Raw genomic sequence first — 18270 nt, 5'->3', positions numbered from 1 at the left:
CTGTGCCCATTATGAGAGGTTCCCACCATCCATGTGTTGTGTTCCCAGGTCTTTACACCTACTGTACTCATTCTGAGGGGTTCCCACCATCCCTGTGTTGCATTCCCAGGTCTGTACACCTGCTGTACTCATTATGAGGGGTTTCCTCCATCCCTGTGTTGCATTCCCAGGTCTGTACACCTGCTGTACTCATTATGAGGGGTTTCCACCATCCCTTTGCTGAGTTCCCAAGTTTGTATACCTGCTGTGCCCATTATGAGGGGTTCCCACCATCCCTGTACTGAGTTACCGGTTCTGTCCACCTGCTGTGCCCATTATGAGGGGTTCCCACCATCCCTATTTCGAGTTCCTGGGTCTGTACACCTGCTGTGCCCATTATGAGGGGTTCCCACCATCCCTGTGCTGAGTTCCCCGGGTCTGTACACCTGCTGTGCCCATTATGAGTGGTGTCCATTATGAAGGGGTTCTCACCATCCGTGTGCTGAGTTCCTGGGTCTGTACACCTGCTGTGCCCATTATACAGGGTTGGGAATTTTAGGAGGAAGATCCCACTATTGGAGCAACCAAGACAGAAGCAGCCAGGGACTGCCTTAAGGTCCGGTTCACACCACTGCGGGTGAGAGATCCGGATGTGATTCGCACCGCACTGCAGTGCAAATCACATCCGATCTCCGTAGCGATGCGAGTTCAGCCATACAGATAGTATGGCTGAATTCGCATCGCTCCCGCCACAAACTCGCACGGGACCCTTTTTTTGGTCCGCAGCAGAATCGGATCGCATGGGTGTTCACACCATGCGATCCGATTCCTGTGCGAGTGTGCAGATCGCACTGCGATATGCGGACGGATCTGGGGGTGTCATTAACATTTCATTGACACTCCCAGCAGTCCGCATAGGGCAGTGTGAACTGCCGGCGGGAGGCATGCGATGCGGGAAAACGCCGTGGATTTGCGGCGTTCCCGCATCGCTATGGTGTGAACCTAGCCTAAAGCAGAGTTCCGCTAAAAAAAAAAAAAAAAAATTAAAAGTCAGCAGCTACAAATATTGCAGCTGCTGACTTTTAAAATAAGGACACTTACCTGTCCAGGGCACCCACAATGTCTTCACCTGAAGCCGACCTGTCCCTCAGCTCCAGGGTGGAGGCGCCGTCATCTTTAAGGGAATCAGCGCTGCTCCAATAAACAATAAACCAATATATAATAAAGTGTAATCACATGTACACCCGTATAATCAATGACGTAGTATTAATTAATTAACAATATAAAGTGCTCAGTGCAATTGTAGTGCAATGGTAGGGATGGTGTCTCCCGTCAATGACTGGGGCCGGTGGATGTGATCAGTACGTGGGTGAAAATATCACCTTCCTTCCACCAATATAGTAAAGACGTCAGGTATATCTTATATCCAGATATAATTATCACCTTCCCAACTTTCCCGGTGATCGGATATCCATATTAGCCGTGTGGCAATGAAGAGAAAGGGATGTACAGTGGAATACTGCTAATTTTATTCATAAAAATCCAAAATCATTACACGTACATCAAACTTTTAAAACCGTCCAAAAAAAACGCCGCCTTGGCGTGCAAACAACCGTCACTAGGTCTCCTCAGCTTGACGCGTTTCACCCTTCCGATGATGTCCACTGGGAGGGGCGAAACGTGTGTCACCAAGATCTACAGCAACTGCATAATTTGCACAAGTTCAACACACCATATGATTATATGGATGGACTTTATATGATTGCACTTTATTTTTTTTTTGCACTACAATTGCACTGAGCACTTTATATTGGTAATACCATGTCATTGATTATACTGATGTAGGCACTTTATTATATATTGGTTTATTGGAGCAGCGCGGAGTTTAACATTTATATTTTCATCACTTGGGGTCTTTTACCTTGTACTACAGCAGCAGCCCAAAGCACATATTTGCAGTTATTCAATGTTATTTACAATTGTCTCTACAGCGCGGGTTTTTCAAACGTATTCAATCAGGAAGCGAAGCCTTGCGGCTTCACAGCCAGCTTCCTTACTGCGCATGCGCGAGTCGCACTGCACGTTCTGACTGGTCCCTGCGCGTCTCCCAGAAGACAGTGAGGGGCGGAGAAGGGGCCAGAGATGGCATAGATCGCCGCGATCTATCACCGCAAATGGGAGCAAATACCTGTATTAGACAGGTACCTGCTCCCCCCTCCCCCCATAAAAGGTGCCAAATGTGACAATGGAGGGGGTGAGGAACCGGATAAGTGGGAGTTCCATTTTTGGGTGGAACTCCGCTTTAACCATTCAACCTTTACCTAGAACTATAATCCCACATTTGATAGAACAGTCTCTTTAAAACTAAACAAAAAAAATAAAAAATAACATTTGCAAAATAAAGAAACTGGAGGCAAGTTAGCAGCAGTTTTGTGTTTTATTTAGGCTGATTGAATTGCAATTATTCCTAAAATCTAACCCGGTCAGTTTATAACCCACCGTCTGCCAAGCAGAAGATTGCCACGGGCTTACCGTGCCAACACTGACACCCCCCCCCCTCTCTCTTCTCTCCCACCCACCAACCTAAAATATTAAAACATCTCCATCACAAAACACAAGTTTATAATAATTCTTAAAGTCAATATAATATAGTATATTCCAACAAAAAAAGAAAAATAATTAATCAACATTGCACTGTCTTGCAAAAATTTCTCTTGTTTACACGTCTTTTCGGGAAATGTGTGCGTGGGGGAGAGAAGGGGGGCGAGTGTGTGAAATAAATAATATATGTATTTCTATATGGAAAAGCGTACACGCAGCACTCATAGCCAAAAGAAAAAAAAATGTGTATATATATATATATATATATATATATATATATATATATATATATATATATATATATATATATATATATCCTGTGAAGTAATTCGACTAAATCCAAAACACGACTGAAAAAGTAAAAAGTTACCGACTTCAACGCAGCCGGGAAAGCTGCAAAAAAATCCAGTTTTTGCATTTTAATAGTATAAATAGTTAAATTTTTTTTTTTTTTTTTTTTATTGGATGTGAAAGGGCAAAATTCCTGATAATGCTACACATCATCAGATGAAAAGTTTGGTTGTGGGGTAAAAAAATAAAATAAAAATGTCGTTCCACCTAAGAACAAATTGCATTGTGAATGAAGGCAAAAAAACAAAACAAAAAAAAACACAAGTTACTTTCATTGTCCACCTTGTTTTGTAATGCCTGTACATACTCTTGAAGTATATTGAAACGTTTACCGTTCTATTTGTTGCTTTGGAAAAACTTCAGACCCAATCTACTGATAAAAAAACAAATGCATGTGTGTGTGAGTATATGTATATATTATATATATATATATATATATAAAATAATTTTGGATGAAGGGCAAAAGGGATTTACACTTCTGTTAAATATTTACAAACCACTGGGGAGATTTCCCTCACTTCCTGTTCCTCTGACACCTCACTTCCTGTTCCAACTTACACAGGAAGTGAGGGAGACAGCAGATCAAACGCTTTCCAGCCCTGTACAAATAAAGCTTTGGATGGAGTTTTGCATCACATTATTGCAACATGCAAAACGTTACATTTTTCAGAGGTACAATCATTTTTTTCGCCCCCTACATTTTGTCATAGCTCCCAACTATCCCTGATTTCAAATCAAGTCCAATCTGTCCATCTTTCCTTCTCTAGTTGTATATAAAATGCACTTTTTATCTTTCAAAAAGTATTTCCCAGTGTCAAACCTTTCAATTTCTAAATTGCTACATTTGTAAATTGAACCCCTTAGAGCTGGCGCCTGCTGGCCCTTTACATGCCGGGAGGCGGGGCTTAAGGTTACGTGACCGCTGTGATTGGTGGTCACATGATCGGAAATCTTGCGATCTGGAGTTTTCCATCAGTCGCTGGTAACCGCGCCAGGAGCGTGCAGGGCGCGCACACTCGGCACATCGCTGTTTGCACTAATGCACGCAAATATGCGGCCACGCACACACACGTATTTGCACAGCGGTCTTACAAATGCAATTTGTTTGGAAAAAAAATATTTTTTTTAATTAAAAAAAAAATGTAAAGTTAGAAAAAATTTGGTTATATTGTGAAAGATAATATTATGCCGAGTAAATTGATACCCAACATGTCACGCTTCAAAATTAAGCCCATTCGTGGAATGGTGACAAACTTTGACCTTTAAAAATCTCTATAGGCGACGTTTAAAAATTTCTACAGGACCTCTTTAATGCGAGATCTGGGGACACAAAGACCTCACATCTCATATTTACACTTAAATGCAATAAAATTATTTATTTTGTTTTATTGAAAAAAAAATAAAAAAAAGTCCCTTTAAGGCCGTTGGGCAGAAGTGAAGTTTGACGTCATTCTAACTTAACTAATCCTTGCTTTTGTAGAATCCCCCTTTAAGAGGGCGTGGCAGGGGGTGTGTCCTATGCCCACCTGCTTTTGCTAATAGGTGTCCCCTTGTTCCCATCCCAAAAATTTGGAAGGTTTGTATTTTGTACCTTCTTTACAATAAATGGTAGCACTGTGAAGTCAGACGATGATTGATGGCTTCTAACAGAATCGTTCTCTTCTCATGTGTGTCCCCAACTGGGAGTTAAAAAAAAAACACATGGATACTTCAAGAGCCTTGACATGACGTTACAAACACAGGGGATTTACACAGTTGAGGGTGGCTGTCTATGCCTTCGGTATTAAGAATAGTGGAATTACAGTGACAAAGCTGGCCATACATGCACAGATTTCTTTTTTCATCTTCCTCCACCCACGCTAACAATACAGACAGAGGAATCCCACCTGCTGGCCTATGGTATACTGATAATCCGACTGGATGCAGCCGCTGTTCGTCTGACAAATTTCCAGCAGGCTCCTTTAACAAAAGTCGAATGATCGACCAACTTTGGTTGGTGGTGCCGGAGGAGCCACACACTGCTTGAATTTCAGCTGAGCCAACAGGAATTGGCCAAATTTAAGCAATGTATGGCTAGCTTAAAGGCATACTTCCCCTTTACCAATGCAAATAAGGGGTGTCTGTGGATAAAAAATAAAATAAAAGACTGTGCAGCTCTGACTAAAAGTTGAGTAATGCCCTTACTATAGGTATAAGCCATTTACATACCTCCTGAAGCCTGGCTGGAAAACTCCCTGTGGTGGCAGACCTCCATCCTACCTCGTTGCTATGATGTTGCTAAGACACGCCTAGCAATTACTGCTCACCTATATACATCACAGTAGCGAGCTCCTTTTCCGATTCAGATCCCCTCACACCTGTACTCTTCCCCCCCCCCCGTCGCAGTAACTGAGCTCAGATGGTTAGTGAAGTTGCGTGTGTGCGCGGGGGGGGGGGGGTGTCAGAGCTCTTAGCCATCTCTCCTCCATTGCAGCATCTCTGAGCTCACGGAGAGAACGCCCATGTGAAGGGAGTCAGAGAAAGAGCTCACTTCTGTGAGGGTGGAGCAATAACGGCTAGGGGTGTCTTAGCAACATCCTAGCAACAAGGCAGAATGGGATGATGCAGTGTCTGGGAGGTTTTACAGTCAGGCTTCAGGAGGTACACTGATGGCCTACACCAGGGATGTGAGATCATCGGACCTCCAGCTGTTGCAGAACTACAAGTCCCATGAGGCATAGCAAGACTCTGACAGCCACAAGCATGACACCCAGAGGCAGAGGCATGATGGGACTTGTAGTTTTGCAACAGCTGGAGGTCCGCTAATTGCATATCCCTGCCCTACACCTATAGCAAGGGCATTACCCAACTTTGGTCAAAGCTGCGGTTTGTTTTTATCTTATTACCTCCCGACCTTCCCTCTTAGATTGTAAGCTCTAAGGAGCAGGGCCCTCTGATTCCTCCTGTATTAAAGTGTTTTGTATTTGTACTGTCTACCCTCATCTTGTAAAGCGCTGCGTAAACTGTTGGCGCTATAAAAATCCTGTATAATAATAATAATCTTCAGATGCCCCTAACCTGCATAGGCAGTTTTTCAAGTAAAAGGTGAACTGTGTCTTTACGCTGACCACACATTGCCCAATTCCGGGCAGTTCCTGTTGGCTCAGATGAAATCCAAGCATCGTGTGGCTCAACAAATGTGGATAAATCAATCGACTTTCGTTAAAGGACGGTCAGCTGAACAGCGCCTGCATCCAATCAGATTTCCCAGAAATTTGACAGCTAAATAAGGACTGCATCCAATCAGATGCAGCCACTGTTCAGGTATTACAGAATTGTTTATTAATCCCAAAAGGGAAATGATTAAATAATGAAAAAGGTGTTGAGAAAGCGGCGGGTGCTGTATTGGTCGGATCACAACAGATTCCTCCATCCACACCACGATTAGCATGAAAGTGGGAACTGAGTCATTTCTACAGATGTATGGCTACCATAAAAAATAGAACTTTTCCTGCTTGCTCCTGTAGAGGGAGCTGTCCCCAGTGTCATCTCAGGAGACCCGAGGGCTGTGCGCGGTCCGGAGCTGCATCTGAAAACTGCTGTTCTGAGAGGGGGGAAGGCGACGCCACGGGTGACGCCACGGGTGGCTCGGACCTCACACGCCTCTCCTGCAGAAGTGCATTAAGAAGCGTTTCCATAATCTGAACTCCATTCTGAGCAGCCTCTTTATGTCAGTGATTGCTGAACTACAAGTCTCAGCAGGCTGGCGCAGCCACATTGTGCGTTTATTACCCAGTGAAAAGCCAGTGTGATTTCCAGGACCAGACTATACATCCTGCATTTACCCCACCAGCAGATAAAGTGATCCGGGGGAGGTGCATGGCAATCCGGGAATTCTAACCAGACAAGATGGGCTCGGCTGGCCCTCCTCCCAGTCTTCTCTGCTCCATACGTGATCTCTCTTTAATAAGGGAATAATCTCCCGCATGTGGTCAGCCAGCTGCGTCTAACCAGGAGCCACTAATACAATTATTATATAATTATGGGGGAAGGGCAGAGGGAACGCCGAGTCCCCCCCCCGGGCCGCCACTTCCTGTTTTGTACATCTCTAACGATTACAAGACAGGGAGGACTGTGCCAGCGGGTGTACCCTGTACAGGGGTGGCACATGCAACCTTTACCATGGATGAGACGCGCACAAAGGCAGCCCCTGGGAGGGGGAGGCGGGGGCTACAAAATGCAGCGAGAGGTCGTGGCAGTGGAGTGGAGTCTTGATCCCTAATTATATCTCCCCCCTCAGTAGACAGAAGCTGGGATAAGGAACAAGGCTCCGTTCTCACTAGTGCAACACGTGAAGTCGCATGACAAAGTCGAAAAATTTCAATAACCACCACTTTCATTGCTGGGACTCGTGTCACATCAACTCCAAAGAAAGAAAAAAGGTCCCTGCACTACTTTGCTGCGACTTAAGTGCCATAGAGTGTAAGAGGCGCATGCAAGTCGCACTAGTGAGGACAGAGCCTTTAAGGCCTGGTTCACACCTATGCAGGTTGCAGTTTGCATATTGCAGGTGCATTTAGCGTTTTTTCCCCGATTATGTCAATTTTTGATCCATTGAAGTCTAGGGAAGCAAAAAACAGAAAATGCATAAATGGAAACTACATGCATAAGAAACCATGTTCAATGGACTGAAGTGCGTTTCTGCAAAACTGAAAATGCAATAAAAAAAAAAATTGCATAGTTGTGAACCAGGTCTTAGCGGATCCCAAACCTAAAAATAAAGATTTACTATATTGCAGGATACCAGGCATAAGATGTGGTGGCTGCATTAGTTTTCCTAATTTTTAGCCCCCGGTTCATGCTTATGTGAACTCTATGGGGATCAGATGCGATCCAAAAAGCATAGATTCGCATTTTATCTATAAAAAAAAAAAAAAAAAAAAGCATTTTTCCCAATGCAAGCTGTTCACATCTATGCGGTGCGAATCTGATCCAATTCAAAAAAGGGTCCTGTGCGAGTTTAGTGTGAATTTTAGTGTGGAGTGAATTTTAGTGTGGAGTGAATGTTAGTGCGGTGTGAATTTTAGTGCGGTGTGAATGTTAGTGCGGTGTGAATTTTGGCTCCATAGACTTCTTTGGGACTGGATTGAAATCACAGTCCAGCGTTCATATCACTGCAAATATTTTATTTTTTTGCCTAGATTTTATAAAAAAATTAAAAATTGCAGACGTGACCACTCCCCTTACAAATTTGCATTGAACTCGCACATGGCAAGCAGAAATCGCACCGTGAACCGTCAGGTTATTTTTACCCAGTGATCCTGCAAATAACACTTCCCGTTTCTGGGTGGCTACACTCATTTCTCTACTGTATCTATGGAGGGAGCCATAAGCTGCCAACCAGGCTTCAATCACTAATCTCTTTCCCTGTAATGGGGCACATGCCTTTGTTCATCTCCATGACAAGGGGGTTGGAAAGATTAGTAGTTTACAACAGGTAGCAATAACATTGTTTTTGCTTTCAGTACAGGTCACAGGAAGTGACAAGGACGCAACATTTCTGGAAGGATCAACAGGTATTTAAACTCAATTGCTGAAAATGTTCTTGAAAAAGGAAAACTGATGCAGCCACACCGTCTAAGGCCTGGTCATCGGCAATATATGACATATTTGGTTTCTGGGTTTAGTTATCCTTTAAGCACCCCTGACATACCAATAACAAGGTAGTTTTGGGTCCAATCTTTGAACAATCACCCCCGTAAATAGGAAATGTATAACTCTCTTGTCCAATTGCGACCCATTCATATATCATTTCAAGAAGATCTTGAAATGGAATTTCATGTCAAGTGATGACTGCGTCCAGCTCTGCATGTAAACAGGGCTTACCAACATGGTGCAAAAATTGGTCATCGAACAACTTCAGTGGTCGACTTGGCCACGTAAGTGAAGAGCTTCATAGCCAAATCAGACAGACCTCATTGTTTAGTACTGAACTTCTGAGGAGGTTGTGTGATGGACCCACGCCATACTAGATGGTCACTGTGTCCAGGTGTTGATATCGGACCTGCTGGTGTTTCCCAACTCACTGGCGTAGCTCTGATCTCTGAATGCACCTCAGATGTTCCTCTGATCACCAAGTGCACCACTAAAGTTCCTCTGATCACTGAGTGCACCACTGGTGTTCCTCTGATCACTGAGTGCACCACTGGTGTTCCTCTGATCACTGAGTGCACCACTGGTGTTCCTCTGATCACTGAGTGCACCACTGGTGTTCCTCTGATCACTGAGTGCACCACTGGTGTTCCTCTGATCACTGAGTGCACCACTGAAGCCCCTCTGATCACCGAGTGCACCACTGAAGTCCCTCTGATCACCGAGTGCACCACTGAAGTCCCTCTGATCACTGAGTGCACCACTGGTGTTCCTCTGATCACTGAGTGCACCACTGGCGTTCCTCTGATCACTGAGTGCACCACTGGCGTTCCTCTGATCACTGAAGTCCTTCTGATCACTGAGTGCACCACTGGCATTCCTCTGATCACTGAGTTCCCTCTGATCACTGAGTGCACCACTGGCGTTCCTCTGATCACTGAGTGCACCACTGGCGTTCCTCTGATCACTGAAGTCCTTCTGATCACTGAGTGCACCACTGGCATTCCTCTGATCACTGAGTGCACCACTGGCGTTCCTCTGATCACTGAGTTCCTTCTGATCACTGAGTGCACCACTGGCGTTCCTCTGATCACTGAGTGCACCACTGGCGTTCCTCTGATCACTGAGTGCACCAATGGCGTTCCTCTGATCACCGAGTGCACCAATGGCGTTCCTCTGATCGCTGAATGCAGCTCTGATGTTGTCAACGCTCAGGAAGGTGTCATTGGTTATCTACTGTCTTTTTGGAGACCCCCAGAAACTCCCCTTCAGTATGGACCTACCAAGTGGGAACAACACCTACCAATCAAATATAAACACCTTCCCTTGACTGTGTTCAGCAATTCCAAAATGTTACAGTGGTCGCAACAGCAGGTGGATTAGGAGAGACGTGCTGGAGAGGTCAGGGGTCAGCCAAGCAGAACAATGGTGGCCATTTTGTGTGGTTAGCCCGCAAGTGGAATTCCCTGTTTTGAGTGGAGTGGTGCATCATTCAAATACCTGCTGGGATATGACTGGCTGTGAGATCTCCCCTCGGCAGGGCCACTCTAATCACCGGCTCCCTACTTGTATTCCGAGGAGCGTCTGCTGCAACATCATTTTCTTTTTGCGCCCTCTACTGGCTTCTTCATAGGAATGTAAGAGCTTTTTTTTTTTTGGGGCAGCGACACAGGAAACTCGGCTTGTTGAGTCACGCCAGTGCCATAGGGGAAGGGAGATCTCATTTGTTGTGGTCCCAGAGAGTAGTGACAACATGGAAATCAAGTCCCAGCCTACCCCCCCCCCCCCCCCAACAATAGGTGGAGCTGTTTTCTCCAAGATTTAATAAAGGAGTCCAACATGGCGCAACAAAAGTCCATTAGACTTCTCTAGTTCCTGGTGAATTGGATGAGCTGCAAGTGGTCAACATGACGACATCTGCTCTCCTTTGTATGAAGAGATTCTCGTCAAAAGGGAGGGGCATTAAAAGAAAAAAAAATAGTAATTTGATGAAACGTCTCATGCAGTGCCTGTGGATGATGAGGGGGAAAACCCAAAAACTTTGTACAGTATGGACAGTATGGATCTGGGACGGTTGGTCACCTTCCCTGGACGCCACAGCGGGTGAGGATTTGTCAAGCGGGGGGGGGGCTCATTAACCTTTCTTTGCCAGGTGTTAAGCAGTGCTTGAGGCTCCTCCCACAGGTTGGCCTGGGCACAGTATGGACCCTTAGACATCACATTACCAACTGCACCCCCCCAAACATCACACAGCAAGGGCCTGTTACCTCACCAGCCAAAAAAAATAAAATAAAAAAATCTCTCTGTGGAGTTTATAAGAAAATTCAGCCCGGCCCCCCCCCAGAACTAGGCAATCCAGGTGAACTCTTTCATCGGGCCGCGGCTGACCTCCGGCGTGCACTCTTCAATCTCATCGTCCTCCAGTATGACGTCGTCCTGAGAGGTCTCCGCCTCGTCCTTCCACTTGATGTCGTCGTCCTCCTCTCCTCCCATATCCTCGTCTACCTTGAGCTCGTCTACGTCTTCAATGTAGTGCGTTTCGCCTGAGTACATGCCGTCGGGGGAGTGGCCTCCGCGGGCCATGCCTCTTCCTGCACAGTCCATGCACACCCCGTGCCTCCTCGAGCCGTGCTTGATGCCCACGCTGGCGGCAGACATGAAGACGCGGTTGCACACCTTGCAGACGTACTTCTTATCCTTGCTGTGCACCTGGACAGAGGAGACAAGGCGGGGATTTAGTTATTACAGAACAGTGTATACAGCTGGAGTTCTTCTTTAAGATATTCATTCATCAAAGACAACCGCAATACATGTATAATAAAATCTGATTCTGATTGGTCAGTATGGGGCCAGACACAATACATTTGTTTGTATTTGCACAATCTTCTTTAGACTCTGTTTCCATTGGTGCGATTCAACCTTGGACAAAGTCACATGACAAGTCGCAGCGCATTGATTTAAAAAAAAAAAAAGGCACCCATTACAATCTATGCAACAGTTGCAGCGACTTTTAAAAGGTTCCTGCAATACTTTGATGCAGCTTTCTTGCCGCTGGAGTGCCAGAGTGGAAAGTCACATCAAAGTTGCTTTCAAAATCTTGCTATTTCGGAGTCGCAACTAGTGGGAACGGAGCCTTAAAGCAGCAGGACTCCAGGATAAGCTTCCTGTAATAAAAGGCCGCTCAATGATGCTCTCTCTCCTTGTGCAGGGTGACTGGTCTCGTCTCCGCCCCCCTCCTGTAGTTTTCTGCAGAGTGTAGTGGGTGGAGCCTGCTAGGCCCCTCCCACAGCTCTGCTCAGGTTATGTACAGCACTGCTACTTTTAGGCTGGGTTCACACTGCTGCGGGGGGAGATCCGGATGTGATTCGCACCGCAAATCACATCCGATCTCCGTAGCGATGCGAGTTCAGCCATACAGATAGTATGGCTGAATTCGCATCGCTCCCGCAGCAAACTCGCACGGGACCCTTTTTTTGGTCCGCAACAGAATCGGATCGCATGGGGTTCACACCATGCGATCCGATTCCTGTGCGAGTCGGCAGATCGCACTGCGATATGCGGATGGATCTGGGGGTGTCATTAACATATCATTGACACTCCCAGCCGTCCGCATAGGGCAGTGTGAACTGCCGGTGGGAGTAATGCGATGCGGGAAAACGCCGCGGATTCGCGGCGTTCCCGCATCGCAGCGGTGTGAACCCGGCCTTACAAAGTAATGCCTGGTTTTGCAGACATTTGGTGCACACACACTTTAGGATTCATAGGATTTGTGGCCATTGAGGAACTAAACCCAGGAGCCTGCATTCACTATATCTGGTCTCCCACAGCACATGGAAATGCAATCATTTCCATGTTCATTTCTCATCAGCAGTATATAGCAGTCTTGTGACTTCTATCAGTGTCTGGTTAAAGCTTGTAAGAGGAGTTTTCATTCTCCTTTGACTGTCCTATGAGGCTGCAGGGCCCCTGACCCTCTGTCTGGACAGTGCTGATTGGCCCTGTGCTGATCACATGCACTCTCCCTAGAAAAAAAAAAAAAAAAAAAAAGCTTTCTAGCAATACACACCAAACTGAGCATGTGAAGCTTGCCCCTTAGCTCTGTACTATCAAGAGATGGATTGGGGCAGTAGAAGAAGAGGAGAATCAGAGAAGACAGGACCAAACAGCCTTTTTTTTTTTACACAATGCAGAGGATTAACGGTTCCGCGGGGAGTATAACGAGCATGATTTACTGCATATACACAGTGATTTTACTGTTGTGGGTTTAGTAACACTTTCAGTGAAGGGATTTGTGCCCAAATTTCAGCTCTAATGCATCTAGACATTTTGAGGATTTTTTCTTGGGGATAGCAAAGGATTTAAATATCTGCAGGTTTTTTGTTTTTTTTTTGTTCGTTTGTTATATCCTACTGGGGAGATTTTCCTACACTTTCCGTTTGCAGGAGAACCACAAAAAAAGAAAATTTCCCAAAATAAGAAAAACCCCCACTATACACAGAATTCTGATCTAACAGGCTCCTACATCTATGCCAACACCGCCAAAAAACAAATTGATGGAAAAGTGAAGGTGTTGAACAGAGGGGTACCTGCAGGGGCACGCACTCTTGGAATTTTGGCTGAGCCAGCAGGTATTGGCTGATCTTTGAGCAACGTATCACTTCAAAAACCTATGTATGAAAAGAGCCTCAGCCCCAGCTCCATCCAGGCCACCCCTCCTCCAATGTGATCTTCATGATTAAGCCCCGTGGGCAGGGCGATCCTGGCCATTTTTCCCTCCCTCATCCCTAAGGCTAAGGACGTTTTCTCTTTTAGTATTGGTATCCGCGAAGCTGGGTCCTCGCCTGCACTCCTAGTGGTCTACCAGAAGGGAACTTGTTGGAGCCTTGAATAACACCCGCAGTTTAGAAACTTTAGACAGTTGTCACTGGTATGGGTTTCCCCAGTAAATTTGACAAACTAAAAGTTTAATCCCCCTCCATCACCCTCTGTGCCAGTGACAATGGTCACATGAACAAATGGAGACAGAGAATCTCCCAGAGGCAGCAATAAAAACCTGACAGGGGTTCTAATCTCTCATCACACCATCCAAAACTAAAATGTACAGTTCTGGCTATACACACACACTGTAATCTGACCACACACACATTCATATTGAACATTTTTACATTTGCTTTGAGATGCAGCCACAGCTACATAGGGTTGGAGCTTAGCAGAACCGGGATATATATGGAGTGGATTCATTCTCCGATTCATTGGTTGCTATGGGTAACACACAACTCTCCCCTGAAGGAAACGTCATGTCTGACACTGGAAGTAATAAAGTATGGATCCCTGCCAGGTACAGGGCCCCGCGCAGAATTGGATGTCAGACAGACAGATGGGTGGCGCCCCTGGAGTAAGAGCGCCGGGTGAGACGGTCCCCCGGCTGGCTCTGGTTACACAGGGAAGGAGGCTCGGCGCAGTCAGATGAGGAGACAGATGGTCTTGCAATTATATGACAGCAGAGGACACTGTAAGACAGAGCGGGCACTGCTGCCATGGCAACCGTGATAGCGGCTTCTTAATGAGCCCGGATAAGTGGCACTGACGGAGTGTCCCTGAGACTTATCCTCGAGGAGGGGGCACATTGGAGTGGGTGGAGGAGGAAAAACAACATATCAGGCACTCCGTCGGCCTCCTTTACAACGTTCCTCTCTTTAATAATCCCTGCATGAGGAACTCTATACACTGAGAAGCCAATTGGGTTCTTCCTTTCATTCTCCTGTACTGCCCTGGGACAATCTGTGAGACAATGTTATTGGTCGCCATAGACAACAAAAGCAGTTCTCAGTTCAGATATCAAGACCTCAAGAGCAACTTTTATTTTCTGACTTTTCTGCATTGTGTGTGTGAAACAAAGAGTGTGATTGGTTATTAGGTGGAACTCAGCACAGGGATGGTGGGAACCCCTCATAATGGGTAAACCAGGTATACATACCCAAGAACTCAGCACATGGATGTGGGAACCCCTCATAATGGGCACAACAGGTGTACAGACCCAAGAACTCAGCACAAAGATGGTGGTAACCCATCATAATGGGCACAGCAGGTGTACAGACCTGGGAACTCAGCACAGGGATGGTGGGAACCCCTCATAATGGGCACCGCAGGTATACAGACCCAAGAACTCAGCACAGGGATGGTGGGAACCCCTCATGGGCACAGCAGGTGTACAGACCCAATAACTTGCCACAGGGTGGTGGCAACCCCTCATAATGGGCAAACCAGCTATACAGACCCAAGAACTCAGCACAGGGATGGTGGGAACCCCTCATAATGGGCACAACAAGTGTACAGACCCAAGAACTCAGCACCAAGATGGTGGTAACCCATCATAATGGGCACAGCAGGTATACAGACCCAGGAACTCAGCACAGAGCTCTGGCCAATTGAGTCTGCAGTAGATCTTTCAGGGAACAGTGGATCAGAGTCTCACTAATACCTTCCCATGGTCCACAATACGCGGGTCCACTGGCCTGGGCACACAGAATTTATCTGTCCTCTCTAGGTTAGGAACATTGGCAGTGTATGATTACTTCCATCTCTGCCATGGTGTACATATGCAGCACCTCTCTTTTTAAACTGTCCTACAGGTCTATCTATGACTGTTGCTTCACCATTCCATTAGTCTTCTCCCCTCTCCTTGCACTGTGGTCATGTTATGCAGATGGTTCAGATGTTTTCAGAGCTCTCATGGTCTCGGTGTACAGCTGCTGGTCACCAGCAGAGGGCAGAGTTCACCTAGAATAGTCGTCCTTCCCGCCTGTCACAGGGTGTGTCTGCCTGTCAGTGCTGGGCTTCACCTTAATTCATCAATGTAAAACCTGAGGATTAATCATTAACCGTGCCCTGTAATTTCACGCTGGATTCCTTCATGTGCCGAGTCCTCTTATACACAGGGGTGGACCTGTCACACACAAAGCCGTCTTACGGGACAGACAGATTTTCTTAAAGACGCAGCCCTGCGATTTACTAAGATCTGGAGAGAACACATAGGAGGTACACGCCGCCTCATGCCTCTCACATCGCCTGTTTTAGGGGATTTCCTGGAGTACAGCGCAGAAACTACAAAGATTTTCTTCGCCCACAACACCTCCTGCTTGGGAAATCTGTACTTTGGCGCAACCGATAAGTACAAGGGTTCCTTATTAGAACCTCAGAATTACACTGGGGTGGAGGAGAAGGGGCAGTTTGGTTCCTAGAATGGCCTGACTGGCTCCTGAATTCTGAATTTGTCCACGCCCATGTTAAAGGATGAGTCCACAAACAAGGAGATTTTTAGTTCTGTTCAGCCAGATCTGTGATTCAGCTAGCAGAGTTAGTAGTAAGGGAGTGAGAGACAGGAAAGCAGCGAGGTGGGAGGGAAGGAGGGGTAAGGGAGGGATATGGAGGCAATAGAGAGAGGGGTAAGTGAGGGATATGGAGGCAATAGAGACACACAAAAGAGAGAGAGAGATATGGGAGACAAGGGAGAGATATGACAGGGAGAGAGAGATGGAAACGAGAGAGGGGTAAGGGAGAGATATGGAGGCAATAGAGAGACACACAAGAGAGAGATATGACAGAGAGAGAGAGCGGGGTAAGATAGAGATATGACCGGGAGGGGGGTGTAAGGGAGAGATATGACCGGGGGGGGGGGGGGAGGTAAGGGAGAGATATGACCGGGAGGGGGAGGTAAGGGAGAGATATGACCGGGAGGGGGAGGTAAGGGAGAGATATGACCGGGGGGGGGGGGGTAAGGGAGAGATATGACCGGGAGGGGGAGGTAAGGGAGAGATATGACCGGGAGGGGGAGGTAAGGGAGAGATATGACCGGGAGGGGGAGGTAAGGGAGAGATATGACCGGGAGGGGGAGGTAAGGGAGAGATATGACCGGGGAGGGGGAGGTAAGGGAGAGATATGACCGGGAGGGGAAGGTAAGGGAGAGATATGACCGGGAGGGGGAGGTAAGGGAGAGATGTGACCGGGAGGGGGAGGGGGAGGTAAGGGAGAGATATGACCGGGAGGGGGGGGAGCAGGGGAGAGATATGACCGGGAGGCGGGGGAGCAAGGGAGAGATATGACCGGGAGGGGGGGAGTAAGGGAGAGATATGACCGGGAGGGGGGGAGTAAGGGAGAGATATGACCGGGAGGGGGGGAGTAAGGGAGAGATATGACCGGGAGGGGGGGAGTAAGGGAGAGATATGACCGGGAGGGGGGGAGTAAGGGAGAGATATGACCGGGAGGGGGGGAGTAAGGGAGAGATGAGGAGAGATATGGAGACAGAGAGGTAAGAGGAAGAGAGGGGTAAGGAAGAAAGGTAGGCAGGAAAGCAATGGGGTGAAAGAAAGGTAAGGAAGAGAGACAAAGAAGCAAAGAGATATAGAGAGGGATCAAGAGACAGCAAAAGCAATCAGGGGAAGATAGAGAAGGGAAAGAGAGAAAGGAAAGCAACAGAAGAGAGACAGGTAAATTAAAGGCAGGGAAAGGTAAGGGAGCGAGAGACAGGGAAGCAATGGGGTGAAAGGAGATAAGGGAGAGAGATGGGGAAGCAATGGGGGGGGGGGTAGAGAATTAAGGGAAAGAGATAAAGGGAAGTAATAGGGAGACAGAGAGAAGTGGGACACAGAGAGACAATGGAAATAACAGTTTGAGGAGTGAAAGAGACGGTGAAGTGATATGGTGAGAGAGGTAACAGTGTCAGGGAAGCAATTGAGAGATTGTGTGTGCACCCAGAATGGAAATCATTTTTGTGTTTAAGAAGAGAGAGGGAAGTGAGGGAGAGAGAAGAGAGGAAAGAGAGATCAGGGAGGAGGGGCCAGAGAGAGGAGAGGAGAGGAAGGGGGGAGAGGAGAGGAAGGGGGGAGATGGGAAAGGAAGAGGGAGGGGGGAGAGAGAGAGGAAGGGGGGGAGAGAGAGGAAAGGAAGGGGGGGGGAGAGAGAGGAAAGGAAGGGGGGGAGAGAGAGGAAAGGAAGGGGGGAGAGAGAGGAGAGGAAGGGGGGGAGAGAGGAGAGGAAGGGGGAAGGAGATCAGAGAGAGGAAGGGGGAAGGAGATCAGAGAGAGGAAGGGGGAAGGAGATCAGAGAGAAGAAGGGGGGAGAGCGAGAGATCAGAGAGAGGATGGGGGGGAGAGCGAGATATCAGAGAGAGGAAGGGGGTGAGGAAGGAGAGAGAGGAGGGGAGAGAGAGAGAGATCAGAGGAAGGAGCGGAAGGGGAGAGAGAGAGAGAGAGAGGAGAGGAAGGGATTTAGGAGAGCGAGATCAGAGAGGGGAGAGAAGGATCTGAGAGAGGAGCAGAAGGGGAGAGAGAGGAGGGGAGAGAGATCAAAGAGAGGAGCGGAAGGGGAGAGAGATCAGAGAGAGAGGAGAGGAAGGGATGAAGGAGAGGAGGGAGGAGAAGAAGGGGGTGAGTAAGGAGAGAGGAAGGGATGAAGGAGAGGAAGGGGGTGAGCAAGGAGAGAGAGAGGAGAGGAAGGGATGAAGGAGAGGAAGGGGGTGAGCAAGGAGAGAGAGAGGAGAGGAAGGGATGAAGGAGAGGAAGGGATGAAGAGGAGAGAGAAATCACAGAGAGGAGAGGAAGGGATAAGGGAGAGATCAGAGAGAGGAGAGGAAGGGATGAAGGAGAGATCAGAGAGAGGAGAAGAATGGATGAAGGAGAGATCAGAGAGAGGAGAGGAATGGATGAAGGA

General features: G+C 47.2%; 2 protein-coding genes across 3 annotated transcripts in view; one reads left to right on the top strand and one right to left on the bottom strand.

Moving 5' to 3' along the window:
• The window catches only part of SLC2A4RG (SLC2A4 regulator), an 88646-nt gene that overhangs the window by 55596 nt on the left and 14780 nt on the right, over positions 1 to 18270 (top strand). Inside the window, exon 11 of the mRNA XM_077460409.1 lies at positions 8436 to 8486. Within this exon, the coding sequence (XP_077316535.1) occupies positions 8436 to 8454 (19 nt within the window). The 3' untranslated portion in view covers positions 8455 to 8486. The remainder of the gene's footprint in view (positions 1 to 8435; positions 8487 to 18270) is intronic.
• ZBTB46 (zinc finger and BTB domain containing 46) overlaps positions 2398 to 18270 on the bottom strand; it is a 96537-nt gene continuing 80664 nt past the window's right edge. For both annotated transcript variants that reach the window (XM_077460405.1, XM_077460406.1), the window contains exon 6: positions 2398 to 11271. In XM_077460405.1, coding sequence (XP_077316531.1) covers positions 10909 to 11271 — 363 coding nt within the window. In that variant the 3' untranslated portion in view covers positions 2398 to 10908. The remainder of the gene's footprint in view (positions 11272 to 18270) is intronic.

The sequence above is a fragment of the Lithobates pipiens genome, unplaced genomic scaffold (genome assembly GCF_037356315.1).
Source record: "Lithobates pipiens isolate NorthernLeopardFrog02 unplaced genomic scaffold, aLitPip1_a1.2 Scaffold_28, whole genome shotgun sequence".
NCBI lineage: Eukaryota > Metazoa > Chordata > Amphibia > Anura > Ranidae > Lithobates > Lithobates pipiens.
This window is presented reverse-complemented; position numbering and strand designations above follow the sequence as displayed.